This window comes from Megalopta genalis, chromosome 5 (assembly GCF_051020955.1).
Source record: "Megalopta genalis isolate 19385.01 chromosome 5, iyMegGena1_principal, whole genome shotgun sequence".
In the NCBI taxonomy this organism is placed as follows: Eukaryota; Metazoa; Arthropoda; class Insecta; order Hymenoptera; family Halictidae; genus Megalopta; species Megalopta genalis.
The window spans coordinates 6014051-6035465 of NC_135017.1; the positions used below are offsets into that span (position 1 = coordinate 6014051).

At 39.8% G+C, this 21415-nt stretch overlaps 2 protein-coding genes across 7 annotated transcripts in view; both read left to right on the top strand.

Annotated features, from left to right (window-relative positions):
- The window catches only part of Stacl (SH3 and cysteine-rich domain-containing protein), a 154003-nt gene that overhangs the window by 13485 nt on the left and 119103 nt on the right, over positions 1-21415 (top strand). The gene's annotated exons all lie outside the window — the stretch shown is intronic.
- LOC117222618 (MYG1 exonuclease) lies at positions 10813-15899 on the top strand. 3 transcript variants are annotated; one of them, XM_033474408.2, is made up of 7 exons: positions 10813-10971; positions 14284-14449; positions 14629-14724; positions 14799-15032; positions 15105-15306; positions 15396-15571; positions 15654-15899. In XM_033474408.2, the coding sequence occupies exons 2-7, from the start codon at positions 14337-14339 to the stop codon at positions 15829-15831; spliced, it is 999 nt and encodes a 332-aa protein (XP_033330299.2). In that variant the 5' UTR covers positions 10813-10971; positions 14284-14336; the 3' UTR covers positions 15832-15899. The 3 variants fall into 3 exon arrangements, with proteins under 3 accessions (XP_033330299.2, XP_033330298.2, XP_076378524.1); XM_076522409.1 differs by lacking the exon at positions 10813-10971 and adding an exon at positions 14121-14200; XM_033474407.2 differs by lacking the exon at positions 10813-10971 and having other exon boundaries at positions 14104-14449.

A 21415-nucleotide genomic window follows, 5' to 3' on the forward strand; every position in this document is an offset into this window, starting at 1 on the left:
TTCCCGTCTTCCATTGTTCGACGGTTACAACCGCCGGATGCAAGGGGCGGAGGTGGCTGACAGGAAATTGTTATTCTCGCGTTCTTCTTTAACCCTCCGTCGTCTGCAACCTTATTTTTACTGACGTCGTCGTCTGTATCGCACCAGGTCGTTCAGAAGTCTGCAAGTAACTCTGTTTTTCTTTTTTACTACCCTCTATAAAGCTTCCATTACACTTTTCGGTGACAATGTAATTGATGAGAAAGTGAGACGGAGCGGTGTTCGTGTTGTGAGCCGGTTAGAGGACGTCGGTTTGGCTATCGGCAGACCCTATCTTCGACTGTTAAATAATACAGTAATTTCTCCGAGGAATGTTCGGAGGTCGGAATTGAAATCAGCAGATCTGAGAATACTAAATCGCGATTCTTCGTTCCTCGCGGCTCGTTTTCATAGAAATTCGTGGCAACTGGCAAAAAAGGCAGCGGCCAGCATGCCGGTGGACATTAATGTGAATACGTAGTAATTTTAGAATAAAAAACGATGACTTCACTTTTTTATTTCTAAGTTTTTGCCACGATTCGAAGGCAATTCGGAGGCAGTTCGAAGACAATTCGGAAGCAGTTCGAAGACAATTCGAAGACAATTCGAAGGCATTTCGAAGGCATTTCGAAGGCAATTCGAAGACAATTCGAAGACAATTCGAAGACAATTCGAAGGCATTTCGAAGGTAATTCGAGGACAATTCGAGGGCAATTCGGAGACCACATGCCCCGATTCGAGGGCAATTCGGAGACCACATGCCTCGATTCGAAGGTAATTCGGAGACCACATGCCCCTATTCGAAGGCAATCCGGAGGTCACGTGACACGATACAAAAGCAATTCGGAAAATCGGTAAATCTTTTATAAGATTTTGCGTTTATTTTTATTACGATGTACAAAATATACTGATATATATGTACTTATTACAATTTCATACAATTAACTATGAAATAAGTTGAAGGAATTATAACAATTTCCTATCGGTTTCTCAAATTTATTTAATTTTCTGTAAGTGTCTTAATACTCTTGGAGGAGAGTGTACTCTTCTTGCAGTTAAATATACGGTAAATTCTCCCTAATTCGCGCTCAGATTGTGCACAAAAATGTACAATTTGGAAAGAGGAGATACGATTATTGTATAGTTTATTATATAGTATTTTATCGTTTTTATAGTTTCCGATTGTCAATGACTATAAGAACGAGACGCAAGGCTCGAATAATCGTATCTCCTCTTCCCAAATTTTCCATTTTTATGCACAATCTGAGCAGGAATTAGGGAGAAATTACTGTACCTACCCCATACCTTATAGCTCCGCGTTTTTTCTTGCCCGACTCACACCCAAACAGATCGTTTTGTATTGTCTTCCAAGAATTTCCGAAATTTGGCATTTTCGGGAGGGTGGGCGTTTTAGCATTTCAGGGATGATCCAGGCGTATCTGGTGGCAAAAAGTTTAGTTTCGAATTGCTAGAATGGTTCGATCTTAGTCAAGATAACGTTACCTCGTACCGATTTTAAGTACAGTAGGACCTCGGTCATCCGAATTCGCAATTGGCAGTTAAATTCATTTTATTTCCGATGAATTATTAGGTCAAGCCATAAATAACTTTCAATGCAGCTAGGTGAAATCTTTTGTTAGCATCTACCCGCTGTGAGTCACCCGGACAAACGAGTTTTTGCTTTGACTAAGCAGATAAGGTTTCAAGATGAATAAAAAGGATGAACAAATAAATAAAAAGCGAAATAAATATTAATACAATAGAATAAGATGATAAGTCGGAGTATGATCCAGGTCCTTCTATGGTCTCAATGTTATTATACTTGGAATAATCAAAACTCTAAATAATAAAGATCGTGGAAAATCCAGTTCGGTTAATCGAGGCTCTACGGTATTTTGATTTGACAAAAATACATTGTTTACTCGAAGAGTAACGAGGAACGTTTGTGCGAAAGGTCAGTGCGAATCAATTTTCCAAGTTTCCACAAAAAAGGTTCTCATAAAAGGTCGAAAAAATGACGCACACTAAACCAGAATAACCTTCAGTTTTGATTTTGGATGCGGTCCAAAATATATTCTCGGATGCTGCACAATATTTCCAAAACATCCGTATATATCGTTACGATAAAATTCTGTTGAGCGACATTCACGAAAAATTATAACAGACGCGAATAATGTACAACCAAACACACACACACACAAACATTCGGCACCGAATTTATCATCAGAAAAATCGTGAAAAATTTCGCAGATTACGAAACAGATTTTATTATTATTTCATCTGCAACAACGCTGGATACGAAATGACGGCTGAAGGAGGGCTTCGATTCGAGCGATTTTTCTTCTTTAATTGGAGACTGCTCACAGGAATATGGATTTCGTTTGTTTTTTCCCCCCGTTGTAGGGTTTTCCTCGCGAGATTTCTCGCGAATTAATGAATCGCTTTCGATCTGATCGAGACGTCGGAAAAATATAGGTTGCGATAAGAGTCCGCGTCGTGTTCGATGTGCTCTCACCTGATTTCCCGCGGTGTAACACGGAAGAAAATGGTCCCCTAATTAGGGAACGAGAGAAACCGGGCTCCAGTGTCGCGTGCTCCTCGACAATCGAGCCGCGAAATCATGGCTTATCAAATTCCGCCTGGAGATTAATCCCCCTCGGATCGGGATTAGTTTTTAATTACTTACGCCCGCGCGGGCCGGGCCCCGTGATTTATTAAAGAAACAGGGAAGCAATCCTATTAAATTCCGATTCCCACGTAAAGTTCGCTCTTCGTTTCGGGCACCGCTCAAACATAGACGGTATCGTTTTGTTTAATCAGCCGTTAATCTCCGCGGCGGAATCATTTTCTTTCGTGTTCCATTGATTTTCGCTCGCTTTTATATTTAACTCTCCGTGTTTAACGATTTTTCTACATTTCGTTCCATCGTTTCGCCGTTTGTTCTCAACGTTGCAAGAATTTCAAAACTGCAGCTTTTATTCAGTAACATCTCTCAATTACGTCACCGGTCGTATATTTTACTTCCGCCTTTCTCCCATATCAATCTGTTCAATACCGAACGAACGATGTTATCAAGCCAAACGGTCGTTGATGATACCGTGGGTCACGAGAGACCCGGGCATAGCTAGCAAGGACCGTCACGCAACGCTTAAAATATAAATTAGAAAACGCCATTTTCAGAAAGATATTTTTTAACATAACTGTATCATTGAATTTAAATAAGATACCGAGTACATAGGGGACGCAATGAAGCACTGCGGGTCACCGGAGACCCAGGCACAGCCAGCAAGGGCCGTCACGCAACGCTTAAAATATAAATTAGAAAACGCCATTTTCAGAAAGATATTTTTTAACATAACTGTATCATTGAATTTAAATAAGATACCGAATACATAGGGGACGCAATAAAGCACTACGGGTCACCGGAGACCCAGGCACAGCTAGCAAGGACCGTCACGCAACGCTTAAAATATAAATGAGAAAACGCCATTTTCAGAAAGATATTTTTTAACATAACTGTATCATTGAATTTAAATAAGACACCGAGTACATAGGGGACGCAATGAAGCACTGCGGGTCACCGGAGACCCAGGCACAGCCAGCAAGGACCGTTACGCAACGCTTAAAATATAAATGAGAAAACGTCGTTTTCAAAAAGATATTGTTTAAATAACTGTATCATTGAATTTAAATAAGACATCGAGTACATAGGGGACGCAATGAAGCACTGCGGGTCACCGGAGACCCAGGCACAGCCAGCAAGGGCCGTCACGCAACGCTTAAAATATAAATGAGAAAACGCCATTTTCAGAAAGATATTTTTTAACATAACTGTATTATTGAATTTAAATAAGACATCGAGTACATAGGGGACGCAATGAAGCACTGCGGGTCACCGGAGACCCAGGCACAGCCAGCAAGGGCCGTCACGCAACGCCCAAGATATAAATAACAGAACGTTATTTTTAGAAAAGATATTTTCAAGAGCACGGTACAATCGATTTTGAATGATACGATAATTTTGACTTTAAATGATACGGTAACGAGTTCGATAAAACGGTACGGGTCGCTGGAGACCCAAGCACGCCAACGAGGTACGACACGCGACGGCTGAGTTATAAATAAGAAAACAATCGGAGCGACTAAGTTGGATTATTGTTGTCCCGTTTCCGTTCGAAGTGATTTAAAATCCTGAAATGAATTCTTGATAATGAAGAACGATGATTGGCGTTTCGATTATCTGTCGGGGAGCACATTTAATCGAGTCCTCTCGACCGGATGATTTAATGTAGAAGCCCGGCGGGTCTCCCCCGGCCGGTTCATAATGCTACCCTTTATTCCGGGGAAAGGTAATTTTCTACCTTCTGCGTTGCGTTTGCATGACAAATGGATCACGGAAGCGTCCGCGGGTCACGAAACTAGTTTACGCGAGAATGTTTCGAATTCCAATAACTCGGCCGTGGCTTCTTTTAAAACTCGTCGCTTTTATCCTACTTATGTCGATCCAGTTTTATTCACTTTTTCGCCGAGTACCACGTTGCCTGCATTTAATAGCACACCTGGTCGAAAATTTCGTCTACGTTACGCCGACATTGTTCTACTAATTTGATCGACAATCGATTGTTTAATCAATTTTATTCCGACAATTGTTGGGTACAAATTTACAAGTACATTAATTTGTCATCGGAGCGTCCATTTCAGAGACAACACTGACGATCAGAACAATTTCTCATTTACGAAAAATCGAATATAAAGAGACAATCGTTTCGCAGTTTTCGAACGAACCGCCTTCTCGTAGAAACCGCGCGCTCGGCCAGCGCGCGTGCGCCGCGCAGACCGCGCCACTTTCAAATCGTAACCGCGTTAAATCCCTATTTCCTCGACAACGACACGTACAAAATTATTCCAGCCATTTTTATGTAACGGTTTTCTTGTTGACAATAAAATTCCGAAAATACCGAGCACGAAAACGAGAAGAAACCATCGAAATATAAACGCTCGTAATCGAGGTATAAATGATCGAAATGATAAAGATACCAACGTGGTGTGGTAAATTCTTGAATTTTGCATTCGGATCGTTGCAGGGAATGCTGTTCCCGCCGAACGATTTGGTATTTCAAGGCGGACAGGGACCGCAACGTTTCCAGACACGAACCAAACTTTCCAATCGTCAATTATTCTGTCGGGGATCGCGTGTACACAAATGGAATCGAGCGAAGTCTGTGCGATTCCGATGAGAATTTATGCAGGAGACTCCGACGATTTAACGCTCGCGGATGTTTACGAAACATTCGGTCGCGCGATCGCGGTGTGTTCCGTTCGGGTCTTAAATAATTTAAGGAAACGGCCGGATCGGCGGGTAAAACGCGAAGAAATCTTTCGGTGAGCTCATCCGTCCGTCCTGTTGACGCGTTCATTGCCAAAAATTCCCCCCTCCCCCACCCCGCGAGGACAACGCGATAATTTTAGCCGGCAGAAAATCGAAACATTTCGGCACTTCGCGCTTTTTCGGACTCGTGTTCCACGCACATTTTCTATGAGAAAAATTGGCGACACACAGTTTTAATGAATAATAGAATAAAGGAAGGCCACTGAACATAGAATGCGAAGGACTGTACTCGGTGCTTGTTAAATACTTCCGCGAGAAGCAGTCCTCTGACATAACCTGTCGCGTGGTTGTGTACCTAACCTAGATCTAATCCAGAGTCAGTTAATCAGTTAATCAGTGTGCCTGTTAATATAGAACAAGCGCTAATACACGGACCGTCAACTAATCACGTATTGCCGGAATATTCATTGATTTAATCATTGATTATTACTCGTGGGGCTGCAAAAATCGCGCGATTAGATCGACGGAATATTAAATTGTGTTTGTGGTTATGTTCGAAGTGCTTTGAATTCATCTTGAACACTTCGAACGTGTCGCGCTAATCACCCTACAAATTGCGCACACGATTGAAGTACGTTGTTTAATGAAATTAAATTTGAAAAATTAGATGGCACGACGTCGATTAAAATTTGTCGACGGTCTTGCAGTTTGCCGATCTCGAGGAGATCGGGAACGTATAACGGATCAACGTTGAAAATTAATTTCGAAATCTGAGAAAAAATAATTTCGTCGCTCGTATTCCCGAGACTCTTCGAAGGTCACCGGTTCTGTCGGATTGGATTCGGAGATCTGGAGGGTCGTCTCGAATTCGCAGCGTGCGCGCATTGTGCTGTTTCATTTTTATTCGTATCGCCCGACAACACGTTGAACGGTATTAATAAATCTGGGGGAGCGTGTGCAAACAATTGGAGAACGTCGGTACCAGCCCTGTAAATACAGCAATAAATTAAAACCGAGGTGAAAAAGGCCGAAAGAGAGAGATAGAGAAAAAGACAGAGAGAGAGAAAGAGAGAGAGAGAGACCGAATCACGGGACGTCAGACGAGGAGCGCCGACGTTTTCTCCCGTTTCCCTGACTCCGTTCCAAATTTGAAACGTTTTGGCATTTGCGAGTCCGTATTTTTCGGTTGTCGTAAAACAGCGAATTTGTTGCGGAAACAAAATCGCGGATCTTCCATCGACGAAGTCTCTGTTGGCTTCAATCAAACCTTCTTTGCTTTTGCGATTTTAACCGTTCCTTTTGCTCGTCTAATCGCTCAGCTGTTTACTTGGTTAATCGTCCTAGAATAATCATCATTCTTTCAAGCGATACAAACCAAGATAAGAGAAACGATATTTGTTAATTGAAGGTTAGGTTTGCCTTCTTTAACACACATTCCGTACAATTTTGTATTTCACATAGAGAACATCAAATTAATTTTTTGGATACAATTATTTCGAATTGTAACACGATGTTTAGAAAATTTATATTTTTCCTTTGACGACATCCCAGATAGCTCAAAGACGTCTTTAAGACATCTTAAAGACGTCCCAAATTGGACGTCATTTTAACGTATGAAATAAGTCGTCTCGAAGACGTTCATTTCGGGGCGTATGACATTCAGACCTAAAATGGACGTCCTTAAGACGTCCAGTGCTTATCGGGATTTTATCATATTTAATCATTACGACGAATACAATTATTTATTGTTGTAAGGATGTGCGTACATTTGCATTTAGGATAAGTATGCAGAGACGTCTAGTGTGAATAAGGGGACCTACGGGCCCAGTGTAGTAAGAGTGGGAGAGAAAAAGGTTAGGTCGTAGAGATGAAAGCGTGGCTATAATAAATATATAAAATTACAATTTAACAAATATATAAAATTATAGTCTAACAAATATATAAAATTATAGTCTAACAAATAAAACCCTTCAATTTCCTGAACCGATATAAGAGTGTTCGCAAGATTTCCGCGATGACAACTCGGAAATCGCGTTTACCGAGGGCACATTACGTACACGTAGATTGTCTCGTACTCGGCTCGTGTTTCGTTTTTGAAGTTTACGAAACCCGACAAAGTCGGGGGAAAATGATAGAAACCCGAAGAACGAAGAGACGAGCAATTAAACGGGAACTCCCCGGAGCGATGCGGTGGTCCACGGAACTACAATCCGGTATTTACCGTTCGCCAACAAATTTGCTGGATTATTAACTCCGCTAACCGAATCGTCGTGGGAGAAAGAAAGCGAGAGATCGAGGCTGGCGTATACCGTCGAGTTCGTCGAGGATGAAACGCGGGGCGAAGTTTTCCCCGGGGCGACGAGAGCCGAAAAGCTCGCGACGTCGAGGCGGCGTCGCTTCCTCTTCCCCTTGCAATGCTAATCTCGAACGATTTGCAAGTAAAACGAACGCGATTTGCCGGAACGAATCGGCCGTTTTCGTCGGTCCCCGGCCTTCCTCCCTCCGCCTCCCTCTGTTCGCGAGTAATCCCGTGGAATTCCCGTTAATTCTTCTTACACCGGGGATTCCCCTGGGTTGTTCCCTATTTCCTTTAGCCTTTAACGTCGTTCCACCTACAAAATTGGAGCAAGTGTTGCTCGCAACTTCGCAAAGAACTTCGTCCGCCCCTTTCCTCGGCGACGGAGAGGATCGAGATCCGATCGATGGGTCTTCGGCAACCCTAGTGAATATTCCCCTCTTTGCCGCCTTTTCCCTGATTCCTTCATCGTTTGATACATTTTTCTTTGACCGTTTGATACATTTTTCTTTGACCGTTTGATACACTTTTCTTTGACCATTTGATAAAATTTTTCTTTGAACGTTCGATACGTTTTTCTTTGACCGTTCGATACGTTCCTCTCTCCACCGTTCGATACGTTTTTCTTTCACCGTTTGGTACGTTCCACTTTGCCTGCACGCGACAGTTTAAGGTTAGATTTTCCCCTGGTTCTCTGGCGAAACGATTTCGAAAGATCTTTCGAATTTTAACTGTTAAGTTTCGTGATCACAAGCTTGGTGCATTTATTGAGCAACATTTGGGTTTATTTTTTTAAAGGGATTAATAATGACGTTCTTCAAAGTTACAGCTGTGGTGGTAAAAATCGTTTGGGAAAGGACAGTAGAGATACTTTTAGTAATTGTTTCAGAACTTAGACAGCTTTAAAATTATTATTTGGGTAATTGTAGGTAAATAGTAATATAAGAAAAATGATGTTGACAAATGTGCGATTCAGTAATAGATAATTTATTAAATCATAATACATGTATTATGATTTAATAAATAATAATGATATATATTATGATTTAATAAATTATCATTTACTGAATCGCACATTTGTCACATACATACATACATATATATTTTTTTATATATTCGTGATTGTTTATAGGCAATACATAGAAACTTAGAAAAATGACTGTTGCATATTGACGCACAGTGGAATGAAGCACACCTATTTTCTCATAGACTTCATCGAATCTTTAATAAGCGATCGTAGCATTAGAAAAAAAATGAAAGAAGCAAAAGTGAATTAAGAAGTAGGAAAATTAACTGATATTAACAGCGATTAATAAAATAAATCTAATATACATATATTATACGTACACATACGCATATATATAGATTTATTTATGTATATTAGATTTATTTTATTAATCGCAGCTAATTTTCCTACTTATTATAACCTCTTGTCATTAAAAAAATCAATTTAGGTATGTCAGACCTTGGGCTGTTTTGAAGAAAATGTTAAATCATTAATTGAATTACGATAGTATTTAATGCAATGGATTTTTATTTTATACAGTTGTTAAACAATGACATTTAAGTCAAGTCAGAATGTTTCTTTTGTAGAAAATCATTGTTAATATATATATTATTATATATATTATTATTATTTTATATATATATATATATATATATATATATATATATATATATATAATAGACACATCCAATAAATATGGAAAACATCAAGAATTTATAAACTAATAAGATTTAGGCAACAATTATTTAAAGTGGAGCAACTGAAAAGAAAGCCCGGAATTTTCATAATAGTCAGATTCACAAGCATTTGTGGATCGATTCTAACGTGAATGTAAAATTCAATTCTTCGTGTTTTCTTATGTCCAAGGAAATAAATATGTTTCGTTCCACTGTGCGATGGGTCAATAGAGTTAACCAAGACTACGAAGCTGACGAGCAAGCTGAACAAATACTAAGCTTTTTACATAAACAATCGGTTATGGAACACACCTGAATCTTGTTACAGGATTAGCTTAGCATTAGAGTAATTTTTAAGGAAATTAGCGGTACACAAGCTGATCCAGCAAATTTTCAACATCCATTTATTAATTATTCAAGCGTTGATCTCGTTATCCAATTTTGCCGCGTACTTCGTCCCGGCGTTTTACATAATAAAACCGCCAATTTGAGGACAATTTTAAACGCCATCGCCTGACGCGCGTGCGTCAGCTACTTAGCGCCAAATTCGAAGCTTTCAATTACGCTTGAAACTCGATTTCCTCTACAAAATAGCGGCTTTGACTGCGTCCCAAAATAAAATTCGCACAAAAATGCACGACGGCTTCCAAAATGGCGGCTATAAATCCCGATATTGCCTTTTCGCTAAAGTTCTACGTGTTTATCCAAACAAATTTTGCACGTTCGACCTAGATTCGTATTTTTGCCGAACAACGTTTAATAAAATCATGGTTTCGGCGTTGTTCCCGGAATAAAATTCGTACAAAAATGCACCGGGGGGCTTTCAAATTGGCGGCTATACATTCCGATATTGCCTTTTCGCTAAAGTTCTACAGGTTATCCGAACAAATTTCGCATATTCGTTCTAGCTTCGTATTTTCGGCAAACAACAACGTTTAATAAAATCGCGGTTTTTGGCAGCGTGCCCGGAATAAAATTCGCACGAAAATGCACCGGGGGGCTTCCAAAATGGCGGCGACACGTTCCAAATTCCCCCCCGCCGAAAGTTGTACACGATAGCGCAATGGAAACGGTCTCGTTTCGAGTTTCCGCCGTACAATTTGCAGCGAGTTCGAGGGTCCGCAAACTTTCTCTGATTGAGTGAATAGAAACGGCTAGGCGGGGGGGTGTCGTGGACAGGAGGAGAGTCCGGGGGTGGTTGACGTCGCCGTGGAAGCGGGTATAAACTCCGCGTCGGCCGAGACAGAAGCGAATTTAATGCTTTCCTGCCGCGCGAGACTTATTTTTATTTGCTATTTCTGTGCCTCCGTCGCGAGTCCTCTGTATCGGGGTTCGGTATCGTTGCGTAAAAGGGGTATCGGGATCGATCGTATAAATAATGGGCCGTCGATAATCGCGAGGGGTTGAATGAAAACTGGTCTCGCGCGTCCGGGAAATTCAGTCGAGCTGGCGACGTGGAAGTCGTTCGAGGTGAAAAACTTTTCCTCTCCGCTCCTCGGGTAAGAGGGTTGCGGAGCGGGTCTTCGACAAATGGGACGGAGAGGGTTGAATTAAGTGGCGGACGACTGTCTTCGTCGCAACGATCGTTCGTTTTCCGCTTCGTCGAGCTGGACGCACGTTTTCCTACTTCCCGGCGCCAGTAAAGGTGGAATTTTCACTTAACTTCGTGATTAGCAGACGCGAAAATCAACTGTTGATTCTGAGAACCAATTTAATTATTAACGAGACACCCTGTTTATTAACGATTTTTATTATTTTTATTATTTTTGTTATTTTATTATTTTTATAGTTTATAAGGGCTTACGATACATCTTGTCGAATTTATTTACGATTATTCGAGCTGCCGTATTTTTATAAAACCATCAACGACCGGGAACAAGATTGCATCCGTTTTTTTTTAAGCAATAGTTTCTACCCCGTGTATTAACGATCTTAATTAATTTGTTCAAAAGATAGGTTACGATACATCTTGTCGCATTTGTTCACGATTATTCGAACTGCCATATTTTTGTAAAACCATCAACGACCAGGAACAAGATTGCATTTGTCTTTTTTCTTAAAAAAAAAAAACAATGATTTCTACCCTGTGTATTAACGATCTTGATTAATTTATTTAAAAGTCAGGTTACGTCATATCTTGTCGGATTTATTTAAGATTATTCGTGCTGCCATATTTTTGTAAAATCATCAACGACCAGCAACAAGATTGCATCCGTTTTTTTTTTAAACAACAGTTTCTACCCTGTGTATTAACGATCTTGATTAATTTGTTCAAAAGATAGGTTACGATACATCTTGTCGCATTTGTTCCCGATTATTCGAATTGCCATATTTTTGTAAAATCATCAACAACCAGGAACAAGATTGCATTTGTCTTTTTTCTTAAAAAAAAGACAATGATTTCTACCCTGTGTATTAACGATCTTGATTAATTTATTTAAAAGTCAGGTTACGTCACATCTTGTCGGATTTATTTAAGATTATTCGTGCTGCCATATTTTTGTAAAATCATCAACGACCAGCAACAAGATTGCACTCGTCTTTTTTCGAAAAAGCAATGGTTTCTTTCTTTTTCGCCGTGATTATCTTCGAGGTGGAGGGCCTCTGGGAGATCGAAGATGGCCGACCGGTATTCCACTAATGGGCAACTTGCACAAGTTGCACGCTAATCGGTTTCGCGTGGAGACATTGTTGTCGGCCGGTGAGACATTGTTCGGGAGACACGGTTTTCGAGAGGCGAGCTCGCCTCGCCGATTAAGTCGAAGGAATCCTATCCCCCAGGTCGTTTTTGGCACAGAAAGGTTGGCATTACCCGCGGGCAACGACGCGACGAAGGTCGCCATTACGGAGCCGACGGCAAGCATAAAATTAACTATGATCCCCGATAGCCTCGTCACCCTACCGTCTTTTCTCCTTTTAAATATCGCCGGGCATTCTGTCTCCTTGGCCACCTGCTGTACGAAATTCCGACGATACACCACCAAAAATTTTACCGAAAACATAAACTAAACAACCGTCCATTTTCTATGAGCCGACGTGACGATGCATTCGTTACGCGAATCTCGTGACATTAAACGACCCGAACAATCAAACGCTAGAAAAATACATTCGATAAATTCGAGGCGAGAATATGCATCACGTTCCGATGCGCGCGAATATTTTCGTGGTCGGCCACGGCCTTCGGAATCGTTGGATCCGAATTTTCTTGATATTATTATTTCGTGCGCGAAAGAGTTGCATCCGACTCAAAATTTTTCGCGGAATCTTGGCGATCGATACGGAACAACAGCAGTTGGCGTTCTAAATCCGTGACTTCGGCGAACGTAATTTCCGATAATCTGTTTACCGTGGTTGATTTCGAACTTTCATAAAATGACGGGCGGAATATCCCGGCAAATTAGCATTTCAAATCCCGGATCGATGTACGTGTTAGAGAGAACTTTCAGGCTGAACGCGCGCGCGCTCATGTCACCAAGCTCTTGTCGATAAATGGAGGAGGATAAATGCTTCCCAGCATTGACGAAGTTTTAACAGCATGACATTTTTCAACTATGCGTTCCTGAGAACCGAGAACTTTCTCGTCCCAGTATTCTATTAAACGAATTTCTATTCGGAACAACGCTATCAGACGCATCGAGAACGAAATTTTGCTTCGTATAATACTTTTCGTTTGTGCCATAAATATAACCCCTTCACTAGATACGCTTGGGTCACGAGTGACCCAATTATTTTATGCAATCGTTTATTTATTGGAGATTGTTCGGAAAGTAAAATTGCGTTCTTCCGCGAGTAACTAAAAGACCACTTTTTAATGTTTAGTGTAAATATTATTTTTTAATATTACTTTTTCTTGGCACCCTTGCAAAACAATATTTCGTTGCGAAAGGAAATTACTCACTGGACAACCCAATAGAATTAGGTTAACACATGTTTCTGCACTTTTCATTTGGGGTCTATCGTGACCCCAATATAATAATCACTTTTATGAAAATCATTTTACCAAATGCGAGGGTTAAGGAATTTTAAGAATTAAGAAAATGATGCAGGAAATAATGCGAGATAACACAGAAAGAGAATTAAACAAAGATCGTATTTAAAACTTAATAAAACAGTTGAAGCTGCTCTGGGAACATTATGCAAACATCTCACGACGTATCTACCCCATCATCAGACAATTATTATACCCCACGTTATCAGATTATCCTCGGTAAACTCATCCAACATTTTTTACAGTTCCTATCTTATCTCAGCCGGAAAAGTATTTCCAATACCATCTTCCTACCTTCGCGTTAGAATGAATGGTACTCTTGGAATACTTCAGAGCCGAGAATGTTTCCACAATGTGCTGCAACACAAATGGAAATGGTGGTCTTGGTTCCCTTGGAAACACATTTCTCTCCAACTTTAAATTTTCAATTCGAAAAGTTCGAAACTGTCAATACATTATTCATTAATCTGTTATTGGTAAACGGGGATGCTACACACTTCGCTTCTAAATCCAAATGAATTTTTCGTTTCAAATTTACACTCTTAATAACAACAATCTGCTTCAACGAATAACTTGGAAGTACGTAAAATTCTCATTCGATAACAATGCATCTTCTAAACTTTTCGAATCTATACAGAGACTCGGATTATAGTTACGAAGGAACATGAGATAACACTTTTTTTCAAGTTTATTTACTTATAATATGTCATAAATCAATTTCGTGCACAGATGAAATTCAAATATTCCCGCGCGTCCAGGGATTTATTGATTTTGCGCGTTGCGTGCCGCACCAGTGATACAGTCACCTGCCAGTCGCATGCACGCGTGCAGAAGTGTGTTTGGCTCGAATTGTAGTGTGACCGAATGTTTCAATTTTGATCGACCGGTGCGGGTTTTCAGTACTCGATTAAAAGATAATTTGAGTGGCCTCGTTTTCGGTGTCAATTCCACAAGGTTTTTCTGTCGTAGTCGCTTCGACGGATTCCTAACCTATACGTCAGTAAAACACCTTCTTCACGACCATGTCGGCGAATATAAAGATAGGGACGCACGATGGTCGTTTTCATTGCGACGAGGCGCTAGCTTGCTTCCTTTTGAAGATGCTACCGCGATACAAAGACGCAGAGATTATCAGGTAAAACGTGTTGCACGCTTTAGAGCACATTTACTGTAGTTTGCAGTTTATTTTTCTTAGTAAAAATAGCAGGCACACATAAAAATTGCAGCAGATGAATTTGTTTATTAAGCCATCGGTAACAACTTTTGATTCGCAGTCATGTGTTCAGGGACATGAAGTAGTAAATTTGCTTCTAGATCACGAGACTTAGATGTTTTAAATACTTGCGATGTGGTAGTTGATGTTGGCGGGAAATATGATCCTTCTACTCACCGTTACGATCATCACATGAGGTATATAGAGATGTTTCTTTTTATTTGAGTGGGGAGAAATATGTTTTGTAGACTTTGTTTGTTCGACGAATTAGAGATTTTAAAGAATCAGTGAGTACAGTCATAAAGAAACCTGGATATGACTGGACAACAAAATTAAGCAGTGCTGGATTGATTTTTTGCCATTTTGGCAATGAGATTATTAAACAATTATTTCCAAATGTGAGTGATGACAACGTGGAATGGATTTTTAAAAAAGTTTATGATGCGTTCATTCAAGAAATCGATGGTATTGATAATGGAGTGCCAATGTTTGATGGAAAGCCTGCGTAAGTGAGCATTGCTGGTGCTGCAAATATTAGGGTTAACAATTTGGGCCTTTGCAGTATGTTTCCTTCTAGATATCGCATTGTAACTGATTTGTCTTCTCGTGTCGATTATTTAAATCCTTCATGGAATAGTGAAGGCATTGATCCTGACCAACAGTTTTTAAAGGCAATGGAACTCACTGGTAAAGACTTTTTGCAGTATATAAATCACACAGTAAATATTTTGTTACCAGCTAGATCTATTGTGGAAGAAGCTATCCAAGATCGTTTCAAGGTGAATATCGTTAATACAGTGTTGCAATTGATGGCAATATTATTGCTAGCGCCGATAGTATAGTTTGTTGAGGCAACATATATTTTCAGGTAGATCCAAGTGGGGAAATTATAGTATTATCTCGATTAGCACCATGGCAACAACATTTGTTTGCGTTAGAAAAAAAATTGAAGTTAGAACCCACGTTGAAGTATGTTATTTGGGGAGAATCTGGCGACTATCGAGTTCGAGCTGTTCCAGTAAATGCTTCAAGTTTTGTCTGCAGGTACATACAGCAAATGATGTAGTTCACTACAGCATGAACCAAGGGATCGTTTGCAGTCTTAACAGAAGATGTTGTTTTATAGAATATTTTTACCGGAACCATGGGCAGGTCTCGGATGCAAGGATCTAGAAGTTGCCAGTGGAATCGAAGGCACCCTGTTTGTGCATACAGTGAGATTTATTGGCGCACATAAGACGAGAGATGGCGCTATAATGATGGCGCGTAAATCGCTTGAAATTGCGAAGGCAGGATCGAGTTAACGATTGCATTTTAAATTTGACTATCTGTATTATGTACAATAATAATACAATTGACTGATAAGAAATAATATCTTAATTCCACACTTCAATTTCCCTAATTTCCTTAGACGCGAGCTTCAAGGGGATTCCCCTGGGAAGATAAAATGTCATGCACGAAATTGCATGTAATGAGTATTCACGCACAGTAATTACTATTGTTTGCAAGTTAATTGATTAAAACAATTTCCAAAATATTTGACGAGTATCAAATCGCGATCGGTAATTTCTGGTTGAGCAAATATAACGATTCAATTTGTATTTCTTTTTCTTCTTTTCTTCTTTTGTAGATTTTCCTTTTCTTTGCGTTACACCACGGTTTTAAATCGTCGAAAACTCGTTACCCGATCTCCGAAAAAAAGCTTCAGTTAATTCGGTTTCCCGATTAAGTTCTAAGCCGACGAATATCGACGATAGGACACCGTGACTATTTGTTTTTCATCGAACGGAACCGGTCCAATGCGAGACCTGCGAACGTTTCCTATTTATTTTATTTATTCCACAACGGTGGAAAATTGGTGTCAACCCTTACAAAATGCTGCACCGACTTTCGAATGAAACGGGAAACGCATCAAGCAACGCTAAATACGTGAAATAATTAAAGTGTACTAACAATAATTACAGAAACGAAGTAACGCCGTAATTGCAGGACGATCTACAATACAATCTAATTACAGTTTAGCACGATTACTCTGCTGAAACCTCGTTCGAGGAAAGAAAATTCCGCAGCGAGAGGGAAACGTAAGACAACGTACAAAAGTTCCTTTGAAGTCCCCCCGGATTGCAATGGCACAATTAAAAACGTGCTCAAGAAAACAATGGAACTGGCACTCGAGAGAATTTTCCGCAGTGCTGCGAACTATTTTTCTATCGCGCGAAGTGGATAATGAGATGAAGATGTGTGCCGAAAGTGGGTGGAAATTAAGTGTAGCACACCGAGCGCGATGGCGGCGGTTGATTATCAATTTGGAGTTCCGTTATCAGTTCACGAAGCAGCTGGGCTTCATTATCGAGCCTTTCCCGACTTTCTATCTCCGTCCTTCCGGGATTGGAGCCGGCGCCATGTTAAAATTATGCGACGACACGTGGCCGCGGTTCGATGAACGTGCTTGACACGTTGCTGCCTCGAATGAGACGAGGATATAATATAAAAAGAAAATGAGGACGCAACGCGCACTACAATTGGCAGTCGTTAAGCGAGGCGCGGCAACTTTTATTTTCCGGACCTCGTATGTGCAGGATACAAAATTCAGTGGTATATTCAACGAAAAATTGCTTTTAAAATGTAACTATTTTTCGAAAACAATGTCTTTTGGGTTCGAAACGGCGCGGAAGTGGTCTCGTTTCGCCGAAACGAATTCGTTGGTTTAACAGGCCATGAACGAGAAGAAAAACATCTCCAGATGAAGAGATCGCGATATGATTTGAATAATTAATTAGCGCCGCGGTGGTTGGATGATAAAATCAAGCGGCACTGTTCCGGTCACTCACCCCTAGAGTGCCTTCGTTCATTAGCATCTCGTCTCCCTTTCATAGTCGGTAACCTAATTCGTTAGCCGTTGATGCAGCACGCCGACGACGGGAGACAAAAATCGAGATGAAAGAGAGAGTGAGAGTGTATGTGTGTGTGTCAAAGAGAACGCAAAAACGGAAGAGAAAAGATCGCCATTTTAAAACGGTGACCAAAAGGGTTCGAAAATTTCGTTACCGTCTCGAGGTCATTTTAACCTTTTTGTCTTCCCGCCAAGTCGACTCTTTATAACCTAAATTTGTCGTGTTTCCAGAATTTTGCTTATCTTATCAGTTCCAAAGCGAAACCTCCACTGTTTTCGAAGATCGTGCTACACCATCGAGGAAAAGAAGCTTTATTGCTGTTCCGGCGAATAACTGAAGTACCCGATCAATTATCCAGCAGTTGGATACAAGCGAATGCGCCGAGGGCTCCTCGACGACGTCCTCGAGAGACTGCTTTTTTCCCTGATGCGTTTGTTACGACCGTTTCCGTCGCAGCGAAACTTTTTCGGTGATCGTTACTTGTTGAGCTGAGTGGCGAACTCGCTGTTTCCCCGCTTGACAGTTTGTTTCTTTATCGAACGGTTCTCGTTATCCGTCATGTTTTTGTCTTTATTCATCGCCCTCCGGGAACTACGTTTCCTTCGCCGTGATTAGACCGTGAATTTGTATTTGCGTCAACATCGTCTCCGAGCCCTGGAAAACGTGGTGCATAAAGTGAAACTTGTTAAGAAAATTGTAACGAGCGGGTGAATGCGCGGAGACGTGAATAGAGTACCTTGAGACATGTGCAGGCTGTGCAGATTTATCTTGGGGCCTTTCTGGATAAAATGCCTGATCTAGTTACCTATGGATCTGTAAGAGTCTGAACTTGGTGCCCGGAGACGTACAGAGCCGGGTAAGGCATCTAGGTCAATGTAAGACTCCCATGAATATTTTGACACTTTTTAAAATGCAATAACTTTTTCGAGACTCGAATAAACGATTTGAATTTTCTTTTAGACGATAGAGGGACTAGTATACTAGACAATGACTGAATTACTTTGTTACAAATTTTGTTATTACTTGGATTGACAGAACAAAATAGAAGACTCTCGTTTCTTAATTTTTGTCTATCCGAGCCTATAACGAAAATTTAGAAAATTCGTTTTGTAGATCTCGGTAAGTTACATGCATGCTGAAAATTTCATCGAAATCGGTTAACGCAAAGTCAAGTTACGAACGTAAAAAGATCGTAAAAACTGCAAATTTCGGGACAAAATTGCGATTTTTGCGATCTTCAATTGTTTACAGCTCGTACCAAGGTCAACCGATTTCGGTGAAATTTTTAACATGCTCAGAACTTACCGAGATCTATGAAGCACATTTTTGAAATTTTTGTTGTACGCTCAGATAAGAAAGTTACAAAACGAGAATCTTTTTATTTCCTTTTGTCATTCTAAGCATTAGCAAAATTTTGAAAAGACATTCTTGTTATGATCTAGTACACTGGTCGCACTATCATCTAAAAAAAAATTCAAGTCATTTAGTTCAGTTCTAAATAAATTATTGCGTTTTGAAAAGTGTCCGAATATTAACGGAAGTCGCTCTATGCGATTCAAATGTAAATGCGAAAGTGGGTCCTATGGGTCTAAAGGTGTCCCTAATTCAGCCGTGGACTGATTTGAACACACCTAAGTTAGATCTATGTATAGACCAATTTACAGACCCGAGTAAGACGTTATGTGTGACCAATAGTACTTGCGCACCTGTCTACATTCGAACCGTACACTTGCAGCCTTGCACAAGCCTGGTCTAGGCATCGGCAACGCTGCATACATCAAAGTAGTAGTTGAGCACTTGCATAGCTTTGAACCATGTGATTGGGGAATCATTGGTCCGAAGCTAGAAGAGCAACGCTGCCTCCGTTTGACCGATTCAATAAAGTGCTCATTCAATATTTGCAACTATTCAGGTGCATTGCCGTGCGCTGTCAACTCTCGTGCTCATATTACCGAATACATAGTTGCAACGGCCCCTAATACCCGCTAGAGACCAGCACGTTGCCTGCCTGCTACGTCGACTGAATAAAATTCATGTTTATTAATGGCGTCGCGCGAGCTTAATCCGTTAGCGCGAGCCGGGGATTCATAAATAAAATTGATAACCGAGAGCCATTTCGAATGAGATAGCTTCTAATCGAATAATAGTCGCGATTCCTGATAATCGCTGTTGGGGTAAACGTATTCGCAGCATGATCTATCGGCGGCGCGAAGAATTTACACGTGGCAGAGGGCGAAGAATCGAGTGTCCGTAAAATGATGGAGAATCCCGTAATCCAATAATAGAGAGTTTGCCGGGAAAGTGAGCGAGGCACACTTTGATGCAAAGTGTGTCATATTTATTCAACGAATCCTTAGACTCCGGCCGCTTGTTTATCGAATTCGATGCATAAACAACGGCGCGTTCAAGAAATAATATCGTCCGTACGTCGCTGCATCAACATAAGAAACGTCGACGTTCTGGCGGAATTGCTGTCCGTATCAGAGTTTCTTTTTGAAACGATTAATACGTTTTTAGGTTCGACATATTTTCCGTCAAAAATTATTCTTTGATAAGTACAAGCTAGAAGGTATATTTTCCTATATTAAATTAGAAAATATGCTTAGGTAGATATTGGCTAGAAATATACATATAGTTACAGATTAGAAAAGTTATTTTTAATAGATACGAGTTAGAGGTTATACTTTTTAATGCAAATTGCAAGTTAGAAACTATACTTTAGTAAATATAGGTTAGACAATATACTTTAATGGTTACAGGTTAGAAAGTATACTTTAATAGTTACAAGTTAGAAACTATATTTCAGTAAATATAGGTTAGAAAATATATTTTAATTGGCATGTGTTGGAAAATTTATTTTAATAGCTACACGTTAGAAACTATATTTCAGTAAATATAGGTTAGAAAATATATTTTATTTGGCACGGGTTGGAAAATTTATTTTAATAGTTACATGTTAGAAACTATATTTCAGTAAATATAGGTTAGAAAATATATTTTAATTGGCACGGGTTGGAAAATTTATTTTAATAGTTACAAGTTAGAAACCATATTTCAGTAAATATAGGTTAGAAAATATATTTTAATTGGCATATGTTGGAAAATTTATTTTAATAGTTACAAGTTAGAAACTATATTTCAGTAAATATAGGTTAGAAAATATATTTTAATTGGCACGGGTTGGAAAATTTATTTTAATAGTTACAAGTTAGAAACTATATTTCAGTAAATATAGGTTAGAAAATATATTTTAATTGGCACGGGTTGGAAAATTTATTTTAATAGTTACAAGTTAGAAACTATATTTCAGTAAATATAGGTTAGAAAATATATTTTAATTGGCATATGTTGGAAAATTTATTTTAATAGTTACAAGTTAGAAACTATATTTCAGTAAATATAGGTTAGAAAATATATTTTAATTGGCACGGGTTGGAAAATTTATTTTAATAGTTACATGTTAGAAAATATACTTTAATATAGTTTTACAGATTAGAAAATATACTCTAATTATAGATTATAGGTTAACTGTGTTATATTATAAAATATGATCGAGTTAATAAAATTTAGTAGATACATATTAGAAACTTTCGTTCAACCGGTCCGAAATGATTGAAAGAAATCCTTTTCCATGATCGTGGATGAAAAACGGAATTTCTTCGACCGGCGATGAAAACGGGAGGCTTCGACGGGACGCGCAATTGTGCGATATTGCTTATCGCAGTTTGCACGGTTCTTTATATGACGGAATAATCGGCGCCGGTGCTTTTCTACGATAACGTTTCGTTCAATTACTTGAAAAGGTTTCCTCTGCCAGTGTTATCAGCGCGAGACTCGAATTTAATATCGCGGGAACCTTTTCCCGCGCTTTTTCCCCTTTCGCGCCGTAATAATTGCATCATTTGTCCGTTCTGCCGGGGCAGATAAGCTTTTAAGGGAAATTAACAGAGCTTTTTCGCTGGCCTGCGAGCGTTGTTAATCTTCCGAGATCAGA

Bases quoted from the DNA above. Each gene is read 5' to 3' on its own strand.
- LOC117222618 (XM_033474408.2), top strand. From the start codon at position 14,337: ATGTCGGCGAATATAAAGATAGGGACGCACGATGGTCGTTTTCATTGC. The intron at 15,033-15,104 runs GTAAGTGAGCAT...GTTTCCTTCTAG, and splicing joins ATGTTTGATGGAAAGCCTGC to ATATCGCATTGTAACTGATT. The intron at 15,572-15,653 runs GTACATACAGCA...GTTGTTTTATAG, and splicing joins GCTTCAAGTTTTGTCTGCAG to AATATTTTTACCGGAACCAT.